The following is a 25,014-nucleotide window of genomic DNA, read 5'->3' on the forward strand; positions in this document are numbered from 1 at the left end:
TTTAAAGATGCTTGTACTCAAGTTTTCCCCAATGTGGGGGCCTTTCCAAGCACACGCTCACATAATTTCCACTCCATGTCTACCCAATGTAAATTCAACCCTAAAAACGGAATGTTGTCCTCTCAAGTCTACCCAGCAAGTGTTAGTGATACACGTGCAACGTTGGCCAATTTTCTTCGTACGTATTCTTCATGTCCTTGTTAAGTGCATGTGTTTTGGATTTAATAGCCCCCAATGATGGGATATATATATATATATATATATATCTTTTGTTGTGCAATATGACATAGAAGTCTTATGAACTACGTCCAACCATTTTTTCTTGGCGAATTAGAAAGACATATGAAGAGCACGAGTTCTTATTTTTCATTCTCTATTGTACGGCCAGTATAATATTGCTTCTTACTATCTTATGTGTCAAAGTAGTCAGCCACTGACCTGTCCCTTGGAAATCATCTCATGTTTCCCTTCAATATAACATACACTTTACGATGAAACCTCTCTAGATGTCTCTAGAGAGGAGTAATGCTTTCGTATTTGTTGTGGTCTATACTAACACTGCATAAGTTGCACTTGAACTTCTGTCTTCGCATATATGTGTATTACATTAATGCATCACAGGCATTAAGTCGAGTTCTTTTCTGTTTGATATTTTCACTATTATCATTAGATTCATCTTCCATAGACATGACTACAAAATCCAGCTCACTTGAGGACATTCCCTGTTCCATCCTATGAATTTAAAGTTTTATGAAAGGAATGTAGATGCATGAAAGAACATAAATTACGACTTGGGAGAAATAAAAATGGGCTTGAGAAGTACACACCTCCTTAATTGTTATTTTATACAATAAATATTTGACACGATATTTTACGCGCTGAACCTGTTTCACCGTAGAGAGATGAAAACAATATATTGTAATCATAAAGAAATCAGATGTTAGATCCAACACTAGTAATAATAATATGCTCACATTAAGATCAAATTCTAATAACAGAATAAATAGACCAGTCATAAGATGATCAGCCTGATTTTGGAAAATTAGTAGAATCTGATCAAATCCCACATCAGATTCTGAGCCAATTCAATGAGGTTTGTAACCAGGATCATAACTTGATCACATCCCAATCAGAAACAGAGACAGAAAGGCAGAGATGAGAAGGGATTGAGAGAGAGGGAGAGAAAATGAGAGAGATGAGTATCGGAGGGGGGAGGGAGGGAGAGAGAGAGAGAGAGAAAAGGAGAGAGAAAATATGAGAGATGAGGGACAGAGAGAGAAAGTGAGAGAGAGAGGGAGAGAGAAAATGAGTGAGATGGAGGGAGGGAGCAAGATAGAGAAAGGGAGAGAGATGGAGGGAGGTAGCAAGAGAGAGAGATGAGGGAGGGAGTAAAAGAGAGAAAGGAAGAGAGACGAGGGAGCTAGGGAGAGAGGGAGAGAGAGAAAAGGAGAGAGATGAGGGAGGGGGAGAGAGAGAGAGAGAGAGAAAAAGGGAGAGAGAGGGAAACAAACAGAGAGAAGTGAGGGAGGGTATGACAGAGGGAGAGGGGGAGACAATAGGAAAGAGATGAGGGATGGAGGGAGGGAGAGAAAGGGAGAGAGATGAGGGAGGGAGGGACAGAGGGAGAGAGGGAGACAAAAGGAAAGAGATGAGGGAGGGAAGGAGAGAGAGAGAGAGAAAATATGAGAGATGAGGGACACAGAGAGAGAGAAAAAGAGAGAGAGAAGGGGGAGAGAGGGAAATGAGATGGCGATTGAGAGAGAGAGAAAGAGAGAGATAGGGAGAGACAAAGAGAGAGGGAGAGAGAAAATGAGAGAATGAGAGACAGGGGAGAGGGAGAAATGAGATAGCGACTGAGAGAGAAATCATTGTTGATTCTATAAAGGTAATACATCAATGAGATGTGATGAATATTATATTGGAAAAACTGGAAATTGAAGAACGTTGTATCATCCAAATTATGAAACAGAAGTTTCTGATGCACAACTTGTGATGCTTTTGATTCATTGCTCCAAAATTTATCTCGTTTAGAGTCCATTTGTGAAAAAAATCATCTACAAACAGAGTCATTTATTGATTAGATTCCACTATGAACATTGACAAACTATGGTCTAAAGTCAACTCTAATCAAGAATGACTATGGTTGTAGTAAATTCAAAGGTTGACTATGACGAAGAATGGGCTATACTCTAAGAGTTGATTCTTGACTAGAGGCAACTCAGATCAAACATAAAGTCTACTCTGAAGTTGACCACTAGTAGTCTCTCATCAGCAACTAAAATTATAGAAAGTATGTCTGCAACCATTTTGTCACATCCTCTTTGTCAAGTATCTCAAAATGAAGGGAAAATTATCTCTCAAACTCATTTAAGGGAAAATTTTCACTGTCGATAGTCATCCCTTTTTTGTGGCAGCCTAAGTCTTGCATCGCAATTTCCATAATACTGAATTTATTTATGACTGACCTCGTGATGGTTCTGTTGTAGATAAGAGAAAGGAAACTTGAACATTTAAATATGAACCATACTGAGGCCCTTTGCACAAAAAGAAGATTAAAGAATGTTGAGTTTATGACATTGAGGCATCTCAGAGCTTGATGGCCTGAATTATTTGACAATGCCCCATGAAAAGTAGAATTATATGGTAAGGGGAAGCTTCCAGTGTTCTAATTAACAGAGTTGTGCATCATAATCACATCTACATAATATACAAATGCCTTTTACAGCCACTTTTTTCAAAGATCTACCAATGATGGAATCGGCAAAAAACTGCAAAATTAGTAATGAACTGCAAAGAACGACACATTAAACAAAAGAAAAGGGGCATAATAACCCAGATTACATCTCAACGTGCAATCTTAAGATCCAATCAATAGTCGGAGCAAAATATCACACAAATGAAACTTCTGATTTTGAGGGGGAGAGGTAAGCGGTGATCAGAATGAGAGATTGAGAGGTTCAGAACATTCAGATGTAGGAATTAACAGTAAATTAATATGTAAGTTCAGTGATATAAGAACCACATTATCCTCCTCGAACACCCTCTTTGAACATCCAGCACCCTATGGAGATGAAGAACTCAAGAAGCCCCACCGATTTTGAAGCTCAAACACCCATATGGCTAACTCATACTTTTTTACCTTCTAGTTCTATATTCCACCAATTTTAAACATTCACACCACACAAGGCTTTGTGTGATGTGAGGTGTGAATTACCTGCAATGTGTTTGATGTGCAGTCTAAAATTTGAACCAGACCACACATCGCATGGTTTTCGAACCGATCGCACTAAAGGACCTTTCCTATTCATGATTAGCAATGGTATGCATTTTTTCAGAAATTGAAATCATATGTAATACCATAATAGTCATACAAATATGCATAACTATGACTTAAAATAAAAAGCATAAATACACTACCTTTGTTATATAATGTTCAAATGTGAGTGATATAAAATTTACATTATCATCATTAAACTTATCATTTTATTTTTTCACTTTCCTTTTTTAGTCAAAAAATCCTTACTTGGATTGGATATTTTATTAGAGATATTGAGTTATAAATTCTGGAAGAAGGGTATTTATAGGACAAGAACAGGAAACAGTAAATATGTAAAAAATAGTGTCACATTCATTATCTTGTGCTCTTTCGCTTATATAAAATTAGATTTTTTCATATGTATTTATTGTTTGCCTATTCCTTTGTACGAGGATGTGCTTTAAAATACCTATTTCATCCCCCCCCCCCTCCACCTAGGTTTTCCCAAGCTAGTAGAAAAGGTGGTAGTAGAGCCCAAGTAGATCTTATTGCCATACTTGGCATGTAGGAATAGATCCTATGGCTGGAAAATGTGATTTCTATGAGCAAGAATTTCAAGATACTGTTATAAGTGATGAGTAATAATTTAGTTTAGTTTGACTAATATGAATTATCATTGAAGTTGAAATTCATCAATACTATAGACTACTTTATCAAGTAAAACGAACCTAAAAGTTTCTCAACACTCAGGACAGTAAAAATGATGTGGGACAATATGTGAACTAGACACATAGGGACCTTGAAGATAAATGATGGTGGATGATGGAGAGAAGACAAAGGAAGTTTTGGGACAACAAGAGCAGTGTCTTAGCTCTGTGAAAGACTTCAGTAAACCTAATCAAGTTTGGAATAAACAAGAAAAGTGTGATTTCTTTTTTTATATGAATGAAATATAAATGAAAATACGATTTAAGAAAGACAAGAATGAAATTTTGGGATCATTTAGTAACCCAAAAAAATAATAAAGGCAGGAGAAGGAAACTAATGTCAAGGGATAGAGATAGATGGAGGGCTCCATCACGAAGAAGAAAGCTTATTCTTTTAGGAAGATGAATGAAACATAAGTGGAACAATGATACAAAAATATTACGGATTCAATAATAAAACATTTAATGAACTTGTGGGATAACTTAATGACCCACAAAAAGAAGAAATTCATGAGAAGGAAATTGATGACAAGAGACAAAGCTAGATGGAGGAGTCCATCATGAGTATGAAAACATACTCTTTTAACAAAGATAATTTCACAAATATGAAGTTAAGATAACATTATAAAACACAAATACTTATTATAATAAGAAATAGAATTCATATGAGAATGCCTGACTCAAAGAGGTAAGTAGATCAAAATGAAATAGTCAAGACTGAATAGATGTACTTAATAAAATAGAATAGAAATAATAAAGGGCCTTCAAGTTCTTCACCTCAAGGAAACAGTTCAGGAAGATGAAGATAGATGATATTTGCTTCATAGAAAAATCAGCCTCAAACAAATTTATTTATGACCTGATAAAAACAAATATTCCATGATAATTACCGCTAAAATAATTTAATTTATCATCTTAAAATGATAAATCACACCTGTCATTTTGTGTAAATTCAATGACTATCATAAATATTATTTTATGTGATTCTTTAAGGTTTTTAGGACTAAGCCCACTTCACTCATCAAGTTAAGTGGAATTATCCTCACATCATCTTGAAGTTGAATTGACATGCCGAACTTATGAGCTTTTAAAAATGAATTATAGAAATAATTAAGAAGGAAATGAGAAGCAGGAGTTTGTCCAAACCCATAAGAGACGGTCCACTTAAGGAGTTCAAGATGGTCTTACATGCATCCCTATTCTTAGGGATGAGTGCCAGCTTTGAATGGGTAATCAACTGATTTTTTTAGGCTAAGAGCTTAGATGTGAAGCAATGATGGCCATTCAGAATCATGGAATACACCCACAAGCTAGCGTCTTTGAATTTTTCTATGTCAACTTGTCAACAAGGGACCTCGTCAGCATCTCTATTTCTTTTTTGTTCTTTTTTCATACTTGTATTTTTAGTAAGTACCTTCTACTTGTATTTGTACACGACCCAGTTAGTTATTGGGCCCATTATGTAACCCCATAAGACTATGGGAGCTAAGTGAAATGAATGAGCTTTCTTTTCCAAAAACCCTAGCCGAAGGAGCTTGAGTGAGAGCTTGATTGTGAGAGAGGTCTTCAACCTAACATGGTATCAGAGCATCAGGCATAGGACACCCACGAACAAGGTCTCCCTCTTGAATCTCTCAACAAGGAAAGAGTCCTCGTGCGGCGGCATTCCTCATCCATGGTCAACATAACAACGCAAGGAAGCATCAGGCTACGGCAAAGTTCAACAGGAGTCTTGTCGAGCACCTGCATTGGATATTGTTTTTTCCTCGGCTGAATGGTGCAAAGTCGTTTGAAGCTCCATAGGTAATGGCATTGTTCCCAGGAAAACAAAGAGGCATCTGACGTGTTTGTTAGAAGACCTCATCAACATAGGTGATTATTTCTTCAATATGGCCGCGGAAGCAAGCCAGGAAGTCATCGTTCAGACTAGTGAAGCTGGACAAGAGACTTTGAACCAGGTAATATTTCCTATCGTGGATGAAACATTCAACTTTAACAGCTTCAATCTTCTTGATTGGAGCAAATATGTTGAGATGGTTCTCGAGAGCAGAGGACTCGATGATCACTTTACACATGAGGTTGACCCAAGTAACTCTAGATACAAAGCCTGGAAACGTGAAGACGCAAATGTCTGCCAATGGTTGCTGAGTAGTATGGCTGGAGATCGCTTCCGGAAATATTTATATCTGAAGACACCGAAGAAAATTTGGGATCATCAACAGAAAAGTAATATGAGGAAGAGCCACACCTGGAGAATATTTGAGCTTGTTACTAAGGCAACTACGCTGGTGCAGGGTGAGATGTCAGTGGCAGAATATGCAGAAGAGCTTAAAACTCTGTGGCTAGCAATTGATCATTTCAGACCAATCAAAAATCCTGAGGAGTGGCAGTCAACCTTACAAGACCGCATGTTCAGATTCCTGATGGGAATGAACAAAGAATATGAAAGTTTATGGAGTCAAATTCTCAATCATGAGCGTGTACCCAACTTGGAAGAAGCTATTCATATTGTACTTGATGAAGAAAGTCGCATCAAGTTAATTCCAGATAGTGATAAAGATTAAGCTGGGACAGGGTTCTTAGCAAAGGCGAAGCAACCGAAGGGTGTCTCGTCAAGAGAATATGAGAAGAAGCCGGGGGAAGATGCTCCAAATCAGAGGGGTCAAGGTGGTATAAATAAGTCTAACATGCAGTGCTCCTATTGTAAGAGGAGAAATCACACAAGGGAGCATTGCTGGATTTTAAATCCACATGTCAGACCTGCCCAAGCCCATTCTACTGATGCTAAAGAAGCAGATTCTGGTGCTAGGAAAGGGCAAGCTGACGGTGGCAGAACTATTCAGATCAAAGATTATGATAAATTGAAGAAGGAATTTGATAAACTGAAGATTATGATAAGCTCTACATCCATGGCTCATGTGGGTGAGACAATTTTTTATTCTTCTAATATCTCTTCGGACTGGATTATTGATACAGGTGCCACAGATCATATGACTCCCTACTATATGAATTTTCATAATTATGCTCCTTACGAAGGGAGTAGATGAGTGTTTACTGCAGGAGGGGAAATGTTTATGGTTACTGGTATAGGAGATGTTAAAATTGCCAATCTGGGTATTATTAAACAAGTCTTATATGTTCGAGGACTTCAGGCACAGCTCATATCTCCTCAGAAACTTGAAAAAGATTTACACCTCATTTTTACCATGACATCTGATGGGTGCTTTATTTATGACAAGGCCAAGAACCTATAGACTTCACCTTTTAAGGAGAAGAATGGACTGGTGTACGTGAGTGATCTTGTTGGGGAGGCTCACATATCCAAGGGTGCTGTCCAGGAGCAGGAGTGTAGCAGAGAGTTGGAGCAACTTAAGCTAATGCACTCTTGTCTTGGACACCCATCATTTGAACTTTTGAAACTCATGTTTCATGTATTCTTTAAGAAAGTGAATTCTTCTTATGAGTCATGTGATATTTGTCATTATGCTAAACATAAATGTGTGTCCTTTAATGGGAGAGGAGAACGGAGTACACATCCATTTTCTGTCGTTCATGGTGATGTATGGGGTCCATCCTCAACTACAACTTTGACGAGAGAAAAGTGGTATCTCATATTGGTTGAAGACTGAACCAAACTAACATGGGTGTATTTATTAAAATCCAATTCTGATGTTGCAGATGTAATTGGAAACTTCTTTCGCATGGTGAAGAATCAGTTCGGTATCTCAATTAAGTGACTATGGTCAGACAATGCTAAAGTTTTTTCAACAAGACTCTGTCATCCTTATTTGCTCAGGAGGGTGTAGTACATGAGTCATCTTGTGTGTATAACCCACAACAGAACAAGGTAGCAGAAACGAGGATAGGTCATGTAACTACAATGGCCCGATCATTACTATTACATTATGCAGTTCCCAAGAGTTTCTAGGGGGAGGCCATCTTGACAGCCGTGCAGATAATCAATAGGCTACCGTCAAAAACGTTGAACTACGAAAGCCCTATATATCTGATGATGAAATTTTATCCACAGGCTCGGCTGAAGACTGATCTTAGTCCAAGGATATTTGGGTGTACAGCATTTGTGCATATCCATAATCCAAGGGATAAATTTAGTCCTCGAGTTGTAAAATGTGTATTCATGTGTTATTCGCATACACAAAAAAAGGTATAAGTGCTATGATCCGACTTCAAGAAGAATGTTGATATCTGTGATGTTACATTCCATGAAATCTCTACTCCACCATTCTCTGGAAGTCGGGATATAACTATGTATTATGGTCCTTCTATCATCATGGACAAGGCTAAAATCATACCGGATATTCGACATGAAACACTCCCAAGGACTGAATATGATCTGGCTGGCTCATCAAGTGATGCTGGTGAAAGTGAAAGTGGTGAAGTTGGAGAACCGCCAGAGAAAGAAACAAGTGACAATCCTGATCGATCCGATGAAAAAATAGAAGAAGATGATAGTGGATGTCCGATTGCCTTGAGGAAAGGAAAAAGGCAGTGTACCCAGAAGGATAAGTATCCACTCTCCAATGTGGTAAGCTATCAACACTTGGGAAGTGAGTACAAGTCCTTTATTACAGCCCTCAATTCCGTATCTATTCAAAGAACATATGAAGAAGCACTCAAAGAGATGAACTGGAAGAAGGCTATGGATATTAAGACGGAAGCACTAATACAAAACAACACCTGGGAGATTGTCGATGCTCCACATGGTAAACGTCCCGTGGGATGTAGATCAATATTTACTGTGCAATATCAAGCGAATGGTACGCTTGAAAGATATAAGGCAAGACTTGTAGCCAAAGGCTACACACAGGCCTGTGGAATTGACTCGGAAGAGACCTTCGCTCTAGTTGCTAAACTTAATACAGTGTGTATCCTAATTGCACTGGCAGCTAATTATAATTGGGCACTATTACAGTATGATGTAAAGAATGCATTCCTCCATGGTGACTTGAATGAAGAGATCTATATGCAGTTACCAATTGGGTACTATCAGGCAGAGTCTGGCTGAAAAGTATGCAAATTGAAGAAAGCGTTATATGGACTTAAACAATCCCCAAGAGCATGGTTTGGCAAATTTTCATGCAGCTTGATTAATATGGGATATAAATAAAGCAACGGTGGCCACGCCCTACTTGTGAAGTGTTCCAAGTCACAAACAATCTCCATTTTACTAGTGTATGTGGACGACAACATCATCACAGGAGATGATGAAGTCGAGAATCGAGTCTTAAGTGCCAAATTATCAGAACTCTTTGAAATTAAAGCACTTGGAAGGCTGAGATATTTTATGGGAATCGAGGTGGCCTACTCTGCCCATGGGATATTTATCTCAAAGCATAAGTATGTGTTGTATCTTCTAAAAGAGACAAGAATGGGTAGTTACAAAACGTCCACTGTGCCAATCGATCCCAATGTGAAATTGGGTATCTGTGAAGAAGAATCCTCCGTTGACAAAGGGCAATAGCAAAGGCTGATTGGAAAACTGATCTACCTCAATCATACTCGACTTGACATAGCATTCGCAGTCGGACTACTGAGTAGATTCATGAACCCTAGAAAATCTCACTTAGAAGCTGCATACAAAGAATTGGCCTATTTGAAGGGATCCGCATGCCATGGAATATTGTATCATCGTCACAGAGGAGCAGATGTGGAAGTATACACAGATGCTGACTTGGGAGGATCACTGATAGACAGGAGGTTAACATCAGGATATTGATCATTTCTGGGAGGAAATTTAGTAACCTGGAGGAGTAAGAAGCAATCTGAAATCTCGTTATCTAGTGTTGAGGCAGAATACAGAGCATTGGTTAAAGGCATTCGTGAGACATCGTGGATCAGAAATATTCTCACCGAAACTTGGGCTGGAGCAAAGGAAACCTATGGTCCTGTATTGCAACAGTAAATCAGCAATTGATATTGCCCACAACCCTGTTCTACATGAAATAACAAAGCACATTGAGCTAAACAAGCATTGGATCAGGGAGAAGATTGACCAGGGACGTGTTCAGATTGCGCAAGTCAGGTCTGCTAATCACATTGCAGATGTCTTTACCAAAGGACTGACGAGGACATTGTTTGGTCGTATACGAAGCAAGCTTGGGATCAGAAGTATCTGTTCACCAGCTTGAAAAGGGGTGTCAACAAGGGACCTCGTTAGCATTTCTATTTCTTTTATGTTCTTTTTTCATACTTGTATTTTTTTAGTAAGTACCTTCTACTTGTATTTGTACACGACCCAGTTAGTTATTGGGCCCATTATGTAACCCCATAGGACTATGGGAGCTAAGTGAAATGAATGAGCTTTCTTTTCCAAAAACCCTAGCTGACAGATCTAGACTTGAGTGAGAGCTTGATCGTGAGAAAGGTCTTCAGCCTAACATGACTCCCTCTTCCTTCCCACGGTTGTTTCACCTTTGATTTTGTTATGATGTCTATTAATGAAATAAAAAACTTCGCCAGAATATCGTTTGACTCCACCCTTGAGTAATCAAGAGAGGAGGTAGAATTGGTCTGAAGTTTGGAGAAGCAGATCTAGGGGAGTACCAAAGTTCAGTAAGGGACTACCTCCATAGAGGTTTGTGTGGTTTTCCACCTTTTCCACTCATATTGGTTTGTGTTTTGTGTCAGTTTTGATAACCTAGGTCTAGAGCATTCCAAGACCCCAAAGACCATCCAAAAGCTCAAAAAATTGTTTCCAGAACCAGAAGAAATCATCAAAAAAATGAATGATTGCAGTTACTAGGGGGAGTGCAACCAGAGATAAATGTTAACCTTGTGAGCTCCAGATGCCAGATCAAGAATACAAAGAGGAAATGCAGGCTATTTTGATATCTTGAACGAGAATCCTGTTTTTCGTCCAGCGGAGCTTAGAAGAAGGTGACTCTGAGCCTAAAAGAAGGTGACTCGCATAAGAAGTCAACTATCAATTAACTGCTTAACCTTAGCAGGCACACACAAAACTCTCCTTCATACCAAGCATCACCTTCGGATAACCTTCTTTCTTATAACTATGCTTTTATTTTTATCAGAATGTATTTATTTCTTGAATCATGTTCTTTGCTCCTAAAGTCACACCATCTGTTATGGAGATCACATTGGTAGGGATATAGGCCGATACATCTCCAGCTTGTGTTTCAATGACGGGTAAAGCGGTAAAGCTACCTGCACCTGTCTGGTCTGATCGTTTAGCAGCCCTTTCTAAGAGACAGGAATGTAAATAGAAAACATCCCCTGGGAAGGCCGTGATGCTTTCCCACACTACTGTACACACCTTTTTCTGCAGATAGCAAAACTACCACCTGTGATATCCATGGTTCCAAACTTTTGATGAAGCTGACTGGGTCCATATTGAGTCGAGTCGGTGAAGCAGATTTCCTATATCTCTAGAGTGAACCGACCAGTTCGTCTCGCTTCATCGCCTTAGACCAGCTGGTCTATTTGGCAGCGCACCCCACAACTCTCCACTGTCACCACCACCCACTACCTGACACCGCCAGTCACCGGCAAAGGTAATTAATTTAAATTTATTTTTAACCCTAAAAATCATAACAAGCATCTAACACCCAAAAAATTAGTTTCCAATAATTCAAGATTAAATAGAAAAAATGTAGTTAGATTTTCTTGAACTTCCAAAAATCATATGAAAAGCCTATTAACATAACTGCCAAAAACTTTCACAAAATTGATTCCCTCCGTACTAAGGTAAATAATTAACAACTATTTATAAGCTCATTTTGTGGTTCATGCTGAACCTGCTATTGACTCAGATTTTATAGACAATGACAAGAATTAAATTTCACTTTACATGTCCCAAGAATTTTTTGTTAAGAAGAAAATGAAGCATAAAAGAAGTGAAATTTTTATTTCAAAAAAGGGAAATATTAAAATGGTTTTCCCCGGTTACGGAAAAACTAGAAAAAGAGAAGATAGCGTTAAAGAGAATTTACGTTCATACCTTTTCTTCAGTGTTAGCTAAAGAAATATAAGAGATTTTCACAATATTTTTTTTCAGTTTTTCTTGTTTTACGATAAAAAATGGATAATACTCCCACTCCTCCAAACATAGCCCAATAGTTTCTAACATTTATTATTTCAAATTCTGCAAAACCTTTCAAAATGTTTACTCCCTTGAGCCTGGTAAAATCTTTAGAGCATACATTTATTATTACATTAAAAAGACGGGTGGCAAAACTCACCAAGAAAGATCAAAGATTCCCTGGCAAATTTTATGCCGTCTATGAAAACTCGCTGTTCCCAATCAGACGGTTCCGGTGACAGCGGCGTGGATGGCGTTAGCAAGGTGTGGCACCGTCCTCGAGCTCAGCCCTGCCATGCTGATCCTCCTGGAAAAATAATTTTTAAAAGTTAGAAATGAAGGAGCTCACCCATCTGAAATCATATAATCTTTTAAAAAATATTTATGAAATTAGGGTTCTTATCCATCTGAGGTCAGATAAATATTAGTGAAAACATGTATCTACAATATTTCAAAAAATATGAATAAAAAAGCTTACGCATCTGAGGTCGTATAAATATTTGTAAAAATAGTAATAAATAAGGAGCTGGCCACATCTGATTTCATACAAAGGTTTTTAAAAATATGTCAATAAAAAAGGAGTTTACCCCATCCGAGGTCATATATATTTATTTTAAAGATGTAAAAAAAGGAGCTTGCCCCATCTGAGGTCACAAATCTGTAAATACGTTTTATAAAAAGGAGCTGACCCATAAGGGGTCATCTAAATTTAATATATATATATATATATTTGTGTGTGTGTACAAAAAAGGAACCTACCCATCTGAGGTCAAATAAATGTTTGTGAAAACATTTATTAAAAAAGGGGATTACCCCATCTCAGGTCATATAAATCTGTAAAAACATTTAATAAAAAAGGAGCTTACCCCATCATAGGTCATAGATATTGGTAAAAAATATATATGTGTAAAAAAAGGAACCTACCCATCTGAGGTCAAATAAATATTTGAGAAACATTTATAAAAAAGGAGCTTACCCCATCATAGGTCATAGATATTTGTAAAGATATTTATAAAAAAGGAGCTTACCCATCTGAGGTCATATAAATATTTGTAAAGATATTAATGAAAATGGAGCTTACCCATCTGAGGTCACATAAATATTTGTCAAGTAATTAATTAAAAAAAAGGAGCTTACCCCATCTGGTGTCATATAAATATTTGTAAAGATATTTATAAAAAAGGAGCTTACCCATCTGAGGTCACATAAATATTTGTCAAGTAATTAATTAAAAAAAGGAGCTTACCCATCTGGTGTCATATAAATATTTGTAAAGATATTTATAAAAAAAAGGAGCTTTTACCCATCTGAGATCATATCAATATTTGTCAAGTAATTTAATTTAAAAAAAAGGAGCTTACCCATCTGAGGTCATGTAAATGTGATACTGGCTTCTCATGAAGGCCACCTGGTCTGGGTTGAGCCCCGTGAACGTAAACATACCAATCTGCTTCAGAATGTGACTCCAGTCCCCCGGCGTCCCTGCATCCAATTGTTTTCAAAATCTTTTAGCAAGAGATTGGAAGAAATTTCTCCTCATAAGAAAATATTTTAAAAAAACTGTTGATCGGACCTTTTAGGAAGGTAATTGGGAGGAAAATATAAGCGAAAAATGAATAAATATTAATATCCAATAGGTTTTTCCTAAAATATATGATAGCGCCAGAGAAATTTCTCATTTAAAGAGTTTGAGACGCTAAAAAAGATTATTGATTGGAAGGAAATAAATTATAAATAAAATAGATTAATACTTCTATCGAATCGGATTGTGGATCAAACATATTTTCATGGGTTCAAGAAAACTCTTAAAAAAATAACACCAGGGTATCAAACGCTTAAAAGAATTAGTGATACTTTCTTCTAGGAGGTAACAAGTGAATATAGATAGGACCTCTAAAAGGGAGTAACTGGAAGGAAATAAATTCTATTTTTCCTTGAAATAAATAAATAGTTTTATCCAAATAAATTTAAACCATCGTTTCCCAATCTTAATCAAGTTTCTCCCAATTGATCCTACATGTCGAATTCTGAAAGGTGTCTAAAACTAAATAGAAGTTGAGACCACGAGAAGCAAAAGAATTGCCCAAAAATTGAAAAAATTATAAGTTTATAAAGTACCTTTGGTCAAGAGCGCTTCTTGCAGCTCTGTGCGCATGCTGATGATGCGATCTGCCATGGCTTTCAGCTCAACGGTCCACTCATTGTACAATTCACTGCAATAGAACACAAATAAACACCATATTTTTTTTTGAAACAAAATAAACACCATATTTTAATACATAGACAAGGATGTAACAATAAATGATGGGAAATTACAATTTTCTTTTTCCGTTTCACGAGATAAATGAAAATTAAAATAATTATTTTTCATGAATCACCTGTCCCTGAGGATGGTGGCCACTATGGCTGCGCCATGAATAGGTGGACTGGAGTACATTGGCCTGATGACCAACTTCAGCTGGCTCTCGACTTTCGATGCCACGTCAGCTGCCTTACACACCTGGAATACAAAATGTATCGTTTTAACAAGACTTACTACCGCATCATCCAATCTTCCTAGATTTCATAGCTCTGAACTATGCCATAAGATGAAATATTTTATCTCAAATCGGGGGAAAAACATTACTCTCGGAAAAGTGAGGCAAAGGTCAAAATTTTCATCATTTCAGAGATTTTTCATGACTCAAGCTTCGAACTTGCTAGTAGGTTGGATGATGACGATGAGGAATTTTTCATCGTCATCGTTGTGGTTGGACAAATGCCGATGCCGCTGCGATGGTGAGTCGCGGCGAACCAGTAAATGACAAGGACAAAGATGATGATGAATTCATCATTGTCGATTTCAGTGTCCACCCGTAATTGACATCATCATTGACATCGAACTAGGAAAGGCAGATGATGAAAGTTTTGCCATCCCGCATCTCGTCATCATTGTAATCCACGTTTGGGCTTTGATGAATGACAAAGACAATGGTCCATCATCAACAGATGGATAACAACAACGAGGATGATGATTCTCATTGACATCGTTTCAGATATTTCCCATCACTCAAATTTTAAACTTGCGACTAGGTTGTATGATGATGCGAAGGAATTCGTCACCATCATCGTTGGTCTTGGACGAATGCTGATGGCTCGGTGATGATGATTCGTCGTGAACCAATAAATGATGATGATGATGATCCGACATCAACTGATGGATGACAACAACCAGGACGGTGACAATTCCTCATCATCTTCACCATGACCCTCTACATTCTACTAACAATCCCGACAAGCACAATTAAGAGGCTTAAATTTGCCAAAATGTCAGGAAATCAAGTAGCTAGGCAGCAAAATCTTACTATGCTCAAGGCACCAACACGTTCCCCATAAAGTCCCATATTTTTTGCATAGCTTTGAGCCATAAGCAATTCACCCCCATCTGCAACGAACAAGCGAACAGAGTGTGCATCTGCATCCAGACTACCACTTGCAAAGCCCTAATTGGAAAAAGGAAATTTTAATAATAAGAAGATATTCTGGATGAAGCCCATGGCGATGAGATTAAAAAAATAAGAGGAATCAACCTGATAAGCACTGTCAAAGAAAGGTAGAAGCCCTTTCGATCTCATTAACTGTCTGATTTGTTCCCATTGGTCCGGCGTGGGGTCAACTCCAGTAGGATTGTGAGCACATGCATGAAGAAGTACTATAGCACCAGGCTCCGCTGCGCCAAGGTCTTCTAGAAGACCTGCAGCATGAAAATAAAAGTCATGAATATTTATGATTTTAATTTCAAATAAATAAACAAATATTAAAGAAAAAATATGAATCATGGTATGAAATAGGACCTTGAAAGTTTAGTCCACGTGTTGCTGGGTCGTAGTACCGATATGTTTTCACAGACAGCCCGGCCATTATGAAAACCTTGGGATGGTTTCCCCAGGTGGGGACAGGAACGTAAATTGTTCTCTGAAAAAGGTTGACCGTTTAAAAATTGTTTTTTTAGAGAACATAAGGTAGGCAGGAGAGACCAGAAGATTACTTCATAGTAATGTTTGGCCAGGAACTCTGCTCCGACTCTCAGCGAGCCTGTTCCTGACAAACATTGAACGGTCGCTACCCTGTTTTCTTTGATGGCAGGGCTGCACAACGATATAACTGAGATATTAGGACAGCCACCGCCGGGAACTTCCATAAAATACATCAATATGAGGATTTATTTTTTTTTGAAGAAAACATGGAAGGCCACCCGGAACCGGTGGCCAACCTGCTATCATTAACTTGTAAATGTTTTGTACAAACAATGTACAAACCCGACCAAAAAAGGACTATCCTCCCCTTCCAACCCAAAAATACACGAGTGCCTCTACGGCATGAGAAACGTCCACTACCGAAGCTGCCTTTCCTTTAAACACCACTTCATTCCGATGTAGCCATATCGCCCAGAGCACTGCAAGTAGTCGCCCCCATTCCACTCCGCTTCTGTGTCTTCCTTCTATGACTGAAGTCCAAAAGGCCTCATCTGAGGAGACATTCACATCCGGTACCTGTTGCGATGCCCAGACTCTCTGGGCGAAGTGACACGTGAAGAATAGGTGTGAGTAGTCCTCCTCACCCCTAGCGCACATAGGACAGTCTGCAGGATCCATGGGGGCCCATCTCCGCCGATAGACCTATGTGATCAGCCTCTGCCTCCGCAATAACCAGCTGAAAATTCGCGCTTTCAGTGGAACTTTGAGCTTCATCAACCTGTGGCATGCCCTATTGATAGTCACGTCATCCCTCGCTTCTCCTCTAATCCTCAAATATGCTTCTTTCACTGAGAAAGCCGACCCCCCCCCCACGTCCAACCGTCTCCACTTTCAGTTGAAGGGCTGAGTGGTAGAAGTGACTCTTGCATCCGCAAAACTCCTCAAAACGTGGCTCTGATAAGGCTCTTGTCAATATAGGGACCCAAGCCTCGTCCCAACACTCACTGACTTTGGCCTCTAGGTGTCTCGCTAGTGCAAATAGTCTTGGGAACTTCAAATTCATGGTGCCTTGGTTAGACCAATTATCAGTCCAAAAATGGAACCTTGCCCCATCCCCCGATTTGGGCTCAAAAAACTCCCGCACTTGAGGTATCGTGCGGCGTAGACTGCTCCAAAAGGGGGATTCTCCCCTGACACGAGCCCAACGCCTATCCCAACTTATCTCAGAACCATATCTATCTCTCAGGACATTGAAAACTAGTCCCTCTGTTGACTTCATAATCCGTTCCACCCATTTGGTCAACAATGTCAGATTCATTGATTCCAAATGAAGGATCCCCAGCCCTCCCTGCTTCATAGGTCTGCAAAATATCTCCCACGCCACAAGAGGCACTCCCTTGCCCCCTTCCTCTCTAGTGCCTCCCCAAAAGAACCTTCTCATAGCCCCCTCCAATCTGTTTATCACAACTGCTGGCATTTTGAATACTGACAAGTAGAATAACGGGATTGCTGACAGGACTGACCGTAGCAGCACCAAACGACCCCCTTTTGACAGTGTCTTGTTCTGCCAACCTTCGAGCTTCCTTTCCACTTTTTCAACCACCGGATGCCACTCCGCTGCTAGGATCCGTCTCCCGGTCAACGGAAGACCCAATTAGCCCATCGGGAGCGAGCCTTGAGGTGTACCTAGAGCTCTTGCACACTGTGCCTTTTCCTCCGAAGAAAGTCCGAAACCCACAAAGGCAGACTTGGCTCGAGAAGTCCGCAAATAGTTCAAGCAATGCGGATAAGATACGAGCTTCTCTCAATGAGCCCTCAATGAAGAAAGTGGTGTCATCAGCATATTGCAGGAGCAGGATTCCCTCTGAGTAGCTCGCCGTCTGAAAACCCCGTAGTAGGCCCTGCTCGCAAGCTTTAAGTGTGCAGGTGAACAAAAAGCAACGGTGCTAACGGACATCCCTGCCTGACTCCTCTTTGTGGGTGGATCCACCCTCCCTCAGCTCGACCGTTGAGCAGAATCGAGAATGAGTGAGACGTAACACATTGCCTCACCCATCTCACCCATTCCTCGGGGAACCCGCGTTTGCGCATTACCGACCATAAGAATCTCCAATCGAGTGAGTCGTACGCTTTAGCGAAGTCGACCTTCCACATGAAACCCTTAGTTTTATTCGTCTTCCATGATGATACAATCTCCCCCGCCACCACCACACTGTCCACCAATTGTCTTCCAGGAATGAAGGCCGATTGAAACGGCCCAACTAGGTCCCCAATTACCACCCATAGCCGGTTTGCCAACACCTTGGCAATGATAAGGTATATAGAGTTTGACAGTGCAATGGGCCTGAAATCCCCCACGTTGATGGCGCCATGCCTTTTGGGCAGTAGAAATAGGTGGGATCGGTTGAGCCGCTCCACGCCATAATTCCCTCGCCGAAACTGGTCTAGTGTACCCATCAACTCTGGCCCAACCACCTCCCAGAATTCACGGAAGAAAAAAACAGGGAACCCATCCGGACCCGGTGCACCTTCTTCATTTAAACCTTTGATCGCTGTTCACACTTCTTCCACTGAGAAAGGCTTCACCAACTCAGCTTGTTGTCCTTGTGTCACCTTGGATGCGCTTCTACCGCTCCATCTCCATTGATTTCGAGTCCCTTGTTTAGTCATCTCTCTAAAATGGTTTGCCAACGCTCCTCCCACAGCTTGTGTCCCGTTAACTTCTCGATCTCCCACTTTTAAACGTAGTATTTGATTCGAACGACGCCTTCCATTCGCTGCCAGATGAAAGAATCGAGTATTGGCGTCTCCTTCAGATAGCCATAGTTGGCGAGAGTGCTGCCGCCTGCCATAGCAACTTTTTCTCTCCGAGCATTCAGCATCAGTTAAGCCCCTTACGTCTTCCAATGCATCGAGCTGTTGGACCCGTGACAAGGCCTCATTTCTACGATTGTGTCGTTCTTCTCGGATCTTTTTCTTCAATTTCATCAAGTGAAGACGCAAACCTGACAATTTGGTAGCCAATTGTGTTGTAGCTGTGCCCTGGGTGGCTTGGGATGACCACCATGAACTCACCTCCTCCCTGAACCCTTTTTCCTTCAACTACGATCTATCCATCTTGAAGTATGTGGATCTATTCTGGCCAACACTTGCCCGCCAGATAATTGGGACGTGATCCGACAATGGTCTAGGGGGTGCATGCACCTCGGCCAGCGGGTATTCCTCCAACAGCTCCACTGAACAAAGGAACCTATCAAGCCGGGAGAGAGTATTAGGTCTCCTCGTACTCCTCCATGTGTAGATACAGTTCGTAGGCCCCATTTCTTGCATGCCCGCGCATGAAAGAAAGGACCAGAATTCCTCCGAACCCATGTCTTGTCCTCCAGTCCCATCTGGTCTATCATCCGACTCCAGCGTCACGTTGAAATCCCCTCAAATAAGCATTGGGATCCGCTAGAAGAGCGCAACCACCCCCTCCAGCTCCTCCCATAGTCCCTGTCAGTGAGTCGTGATAACGGGGCCATAGACTGATGCCACCACACATTGAACATTGTCACTTCTTCTTTTGAGTTTAACTGCAGCCACATACTGCCCCGTCTAGGACCCCTCTTTAGCATAGGTCGATGTGTTCCATGCCACCAGTAAACCCCCTGATCTTCCGACTGCATTAATGGCCACGTAACCCTCCAAGAAACCCCGCCCCACCAAGTTCCACGCCCTAGCGTCGCATCTCTCTAGCATCGTCTCTTGCAAGCATACTATATATGCTCCCCATTGCCGCAAATACCCTCCTATCACACCGTGTCTCCCTTCGTCACGGAGACCGTGTACATTCCAGGAGATGCATCTCATATCCAGAGTGATGGTGGCCCCCCTTGTATCTGCGCCAGTAGAAGCTCCACTTTCTCAGCCAACTCTCGTACCGTCAATGGCATGTTCAAATCTCGCTCTACCACGAGATCCGCTCCCTGATTTGGGGGAGTTGCAATCTCCGTCGCCTCATTCCCGCTTAGGAACTACCGTTCTTGATGGTCCTTCCATTCTCAGACGCATAAGACCATTTTTCCCCGCCACTAGCCATGTCTCCTTACCCTCCGCATCCGTCAAGGCTAATCTCCCCCCACGGTACACAATGCCTTTAAACCGGCTAAAATCACCCTTCTTGATGCGTCGTGTTCTTTGGGGCATCCTTAACCTCCTCCCTCCTGGGCCTTGCCCCTTCATGGCGACGTCCCCCTCTTGAGGTACCGGTGTGACCGCCTCAGCCAATTCCTCTGACAACTGTGGAAGGCCTGACCCACCACACTCAGTTGCCTGCGCGTCTGCAGTAGGGGCCGCCGGAGGAATCAATGTCTCCGACTCTCCTTGAGCCTGGCACCCTATATCTCCATCTAGTATTGGCATGTCTTCCCTCGTCTGCATTGTCGGTTGCGCTTGAATGGGGGAGCTTCGCGGCATCTCGCCCCATCGCGCCTCTGGACCCCCGGGTACGCAAGGTGCCGGCGAGAGTGCCCTAGCTCGGAAACTTGCCCTGAAAATACTCTGATAGCTAGGGAACTGGATTGACTGTGGTATCAGATCTCCCTCTACCATTTCCACTTCCAACACTACCACGTTGGGGTCCCCGGACTCCAATCCCGACGAAATGATATGCATGAGTCTCCCGAAAGACTCGACCCTCCTCTCCAGTGGGGCAGTTTGTTCTTGCTTTGTGTATTCTTAATACGTCGAGACCTCACGGTCACCCATCCTTCCTTGTCCTCCACCATTCCTCTGATGTCTGCCCGCCCTTCCTCCAGTGTTCCCTCATTGTTTTTCAACAGCGTCTGCCTTGAATTGGAGATGCCTCGCTTGCCTTCCTCTCGTCCAGGCCCTTCTCTTATGGAGTGTGCCTGGACAACTCGATGGGAGTCTTGGACAAAGCCCATGCGATGGCCTTTCTGTCGGAGCTCCCCGCTGCAACGGGGGGCGCTCTCGTCTTCTGTGCGGAGGTAACCGCCTCGGATTGGCCTCCATCTCTCCACCCTTCTGTCGTCGTAACAATGTACTACCGCATCGCGCCAGCTGGATATGTGCAGGACGTCATGTTGTGGGTTTCCTCCGGTGTCCCGGGCGGACCCGTCGTCTTGATCTCGATGAGGCCTTCTGTCGAAGATTTGTTTTGCTTGCTTGGCACCGCGGCATGATGACCTTCGACCGTCATCTCGTTGGCCTCTTCGGTTACTGGAGGTCCTGCCGACATGGGCGCGACGTCCTCCATCTTGATGCGCAGATCCTAGGTAACCGTGGCGAAATTTTTCTTGGAACGATGCCCCTTGCAGGTCGCCCCTCTGGGACCTCCCTCCCGGACCTAGCCATTCGGCATCCTGCCTCACCCCATTGCGGCGCCCGTCGACTCCGCGCTAGTAGTTGAAACGAGATCGCCGAACCTGCAGGTCCCGACGCTCATTTTGCCTGACAATGCTGCCTTGGCCGAGTGACTTTGGATTTTGTCTCATCGCCCCTCAATGTCGCGAGGTCGGAGCTCGGAAGTCGCGAGGTTGGAGGTCGAGGTCAGAGGCCGGAGGATGCCGGTGAGTCTTGGCTGGCCGAGGTTGGAGGTCACGGCCGGTTGAAGTCGGGGGTCGCCGGCCGGTCGGGGTCGGTGATGAGAACGGCGTTTGATGGTGATGCTATTACTCCCAATCTCTCCCTCAGACCGCAGATCACCGTCCACCGCCGATCGCAGATCGCATACCGCCCTTCTCCCTTCTCGCAGGTCTCCCTTCTCCCTTCTCGCTGATCCCTATTCAGTCCCGAGCTCCCTTCTCGCTGATCCCCTTTCAGTCCTGAGCTCCCTTCTCCCTTCTCGCTGATCCCCTTTCAGTCCCGAGCTCCCTTCTCCCTTCTCGCCGTTCTCGCAGATCTCCCTTCAGCACCGTTTCCTTCTCACTCTTCTCCCCTTTCACCGTTCTCGTAGATCCTTCTCCTTCCCCGTTCACCGCTGTTCTCCCTTCTCACTTCCCCGTTCGCCGTTCTATAAATATGAGGAATATTTATAGAGGGGATAACAAAAATCAGTGAAAAGGTTATTGTTTTACTTCACTCTTTCTGCATTAGATAGAGAGATAGAGATATATGTTTTCATATGAAATCTGCTAGTAGATTATGGAGTGACATTTTAACCCTGCAGTCTAACAAAAATGAAATATAACCCTGGGAGAGTGGAACAAAACCATTGAAATTCAGTAGAAATGCTCGTGGCCGCATTTTACTTCAATCGTACAAAAAAATTTTCACAGGTCATTTTCTTGTATTTAGAAAAATTACAGACCAAGAAAAACAACGCCCTCGAAAAATTTTGGAAATATATTCAAATGCTTGCGCAGCGAAGCGATTTTCCAGCATTGGATTTAATGTTAAAGCCACTGAAAATTCAAACCCTTACTTGGAGGCGAGTTGTTATATGGACATGCAATGAAAAAAATGAAATTAAACTGGATGATCATTTCACCTGTTAGAACCAAAAATTAGCTTTGCACTCAATTTGTTGAACTCCGCGAGACCAGTGATGGGGAGATATTCCTTTACCCGTGTCCTGAAGAAACAAGGTTCCGATGGTTCAATATCATACCATTAAACTGGAGCTAATCAAGAATAAGAGTGTATATTTCCTGAAATAAATATGATAATTCGACTATCTAGTTAAAATAACTTCTGAAAGTCTACAGGTGCTTCATCGAAGGAGAACTTACTGGTCGTTAATCAAAAGCTGCTCAGCTCTTCTCACAACATTCAAAACAAGAGGTTTACCCTCCTACAATAATTCAAATACTTTAGTTCATGCATTCCTCAAATGTCAAACGTAACACACAAAGAATTCCTTCAAAAAAATTCCGGAATGCAACATCACAAAAACAAGAACATCTCACCTCCGTACGGTAAGCACCAACTCCTAGGTTAACCTTGATAGGACTAGGATCCTTGTTAAACGCGACGGTCACCTAAATTACCCAAAATAAAGAAGAAAATTACATGACTTTCCAAATGAAGATAATATACGGGGCTGAAGGAAAAGATAAAACTTTTTGAGCGATACGTAAAGATATTAGAAGATTCAAAGCGAATCAAAGCGTTGAGTATGTTCGTAATTCTAGGAAAGAATGTACGAACAATTAAGTGTTGAATGATTAAGCGAGCAAAACACGATTTTGCTAAACAAAATCTAAAGAAACTCGACATTTTAACGAAAAAACAAAACCTGACACGTTGCAGGAGCTAAAAAAGAGCGCTGGGAGCAAAATCAAGAGAGAAATAGACAGCGATCCATCAGACCAAAACGAAATCTAATGAAACTCAGCAGATTAACGAAAAAAACAAACCTTGACACGCAACAGGAGTCATAAAAGAGCACGGGAGCACAATTAATAGAGAAAATGACAGCGATTCATCAAAACCAGAACAAAATCCAAATCAACTCAGCAGATTACCAAAAAGTTAAACGTTGACACGCAACAGGAGTCATATAAGAGCACGGAAGCACTATCAAGAGAGAAAACGACAGCGACTCACCACAATCAGAACAAAATCCAAATCAACTCGGCAGATTACCAAAAAAACAAATCCTGACACACAACAGGAGCCATAAAAAGCATGGAAGCACAATCAATAGAGAAAAAACAACGATTTCATCAAACCAAAAGGAAACAATAAGAAACTCAGCAGATTAAATTAAAAAACAAACCCCCCCAGAGGAGTTATTATTTTGGAAGAAAACACGCTACAGGAGTCAAAAACGAGCACGGAAGCATAATCAAGAGAGAAAAAAAGAGCGATCCATGGAACCACAACAAATATCAAAAGAAACTAAGCAGACTAACGAAAAAAACAAACCTTGACACGCAACAAGAGTCACAAAGAAGCACGGAAGCTCAATCAAGAGAGAAAATGACAACGATCCATCAAAGCAGAACAAGATCCAAACCAAGCCAGCAGACTACCAAAAACAAACCCCGACACGCAACAGTGGCCATAAAGAAGCACGGAAGCATTATCAAGAGAGAGAAAGACGGTGATTCGTCAAACCAGAACAAAATAAAAATCAACTCATCAGATCAACGAAAAACAAACCTTGACACGCTGCAGAAGTTGAAAACGAGCACGGAAGCACAATCAAGAGAGAGAAAGAGAGCGATCCATCAAACCAGTACAAAATAAAAAAACAACTCAGCGGATTACCAAAAAAACAAACCTCGACACGCCGCAGGAGTTAAGAACAAGCACGGGAGCACAATCAAGAGAGAGAGAAAGGCAGCGATCCATCAAACCAGAACAAAATACAAATCAACTCAGCAGACTAACAAAAAAACAAATCCTGACACGCAAAAGGAGCCACAAATCCTGACACGCAAAAGGCGCGGAAGCACAATCAAGAGAGAAAAAGACAGGATCCATGGAACCGGAACAAAATAAAAACTCAACTCAGCAGATCAACGAAAAACAAAAATTGACAAGCAATAGGAGCCATAGACAAGCACGGAAGCACAATCAAGAGAGAGAAAGACAGCGATCCATCAAAGCCGAACAAAATCCAAGACAACTCCGCAAATTACCAAAATAAAAATCCTGACACACAGCAGGAGCCATAAAAAAGCAATTCATCGAACCAGAACAAAATAAAAAAATCCACCGACCAGATCAACAACAAACAAACATTGACACGCAGCAGGAGCCATAAACGAGCACGGAAGCACAATCAAGCGAAGAAAAAACATTAAAAAAAGAAGGCGAGATCATCACCCCGAGGATCGGATCCTCAGGAGCCTGCGCAACGTTCCCGAACACCGATTCGGCGAAGACTCCGGCCGTAGGCGACGGCGAGATCGTTCCCTGAGACGCCATACCCGAAGAAGAGCTGCTCGTTCGATCGCAACGATCAGCCGCGAGATGCCTTCCAAGTGTATTTAATCTCCGGCCGGTGGTCGATTCGCACATCGGCATCATTCGAATAATCAAATTTTTTTTTTATTTTTTTTCCACTCTCGCGCGCGCGCGAATACC

The 25,014-nt window shown here is 41.6% G+C and overlaps 2 protein-coding genes across 4 annotated transcripts; one reads left to right on the plus strand and one right to left on the minus strand.

Annotated features, from left to right (window-relative positions):
• The first annotated feature begins 5,852 nt into the window (after positions 1-5,852).
• LOC144700472 (uncharacterized) lies at positions 5,853-6,527 on the plus strand. The gene has a single exon (XM_078571869.1). It carries the CDS (start codon positions 5,853-5,855, stop codon positions 6,525-6,527), a length of 675 nt encoding a protein of 224 aa, XP_078427995.1.
• A 4,559-nt stretch (positions 6,528-11,086) lies between these two features.
• Positions 11,087-25,009, minus strand: LOC144700612 (aspartate aminotransferase, cytoplasmic). Of its 3 annotated transcripts, none has more exons than XR_013580802.1 (13): positions 24,754-25,009; positions 22,887-22,958; positions 22,710-22,771; positions 22,469-22,552; positions 16,047-16,146; positions 15,853-15,973; positions 15,589-15,752; positions 15,364-15,501; positions 14,398-14,519; positions 14,138-14,232; positions 13,381-13,501; positions 12,180-12,326; positions 11,087-11,463 (listed from the first exon to the last, which is right to left on the minus strand). XR_013580802.1 is itself a non-coding variant. In XM_078572056.1 (12 exons), exons 1-12 carry the CDS (start codon positions 24,955-24,957, stop codon positions 12,242-12,244), a joined length of 1,368 nt encoding a protein of 455 aa, XP_078428182.1. In that variant the 5' UTR covers positions 24,958-25,009; the 3' UTR covers positions 12,047-12,241. The 3 variants fall into 3 exon arrangements, 1 of the variants encoding a protein (XP_078428182.1); XR_013580801.1 differs by having other exon boundaries at positions 11,087-11,467; XM_078572056.1 differs by lacking the exon at positions 11,087-11,463 and having other exon boundaries at positions 12,047-12,326.
• Positions 25,010-25,014: the final 5 nt, after the last annotated feature.

This window comes from Wolffia australiana, chromosome 3 (genome assembly GCF_029677425.1).
Source record: "Wolffia australiana isolate 7733 chromosome 3, ASM2967742v1".
Lineage (NCBI taxonomy): Eukaryota > Viridiplantae > Streptophyta > Magnoliopsida > Alismatales > Araceae > Wolffia > Wolffia australiana.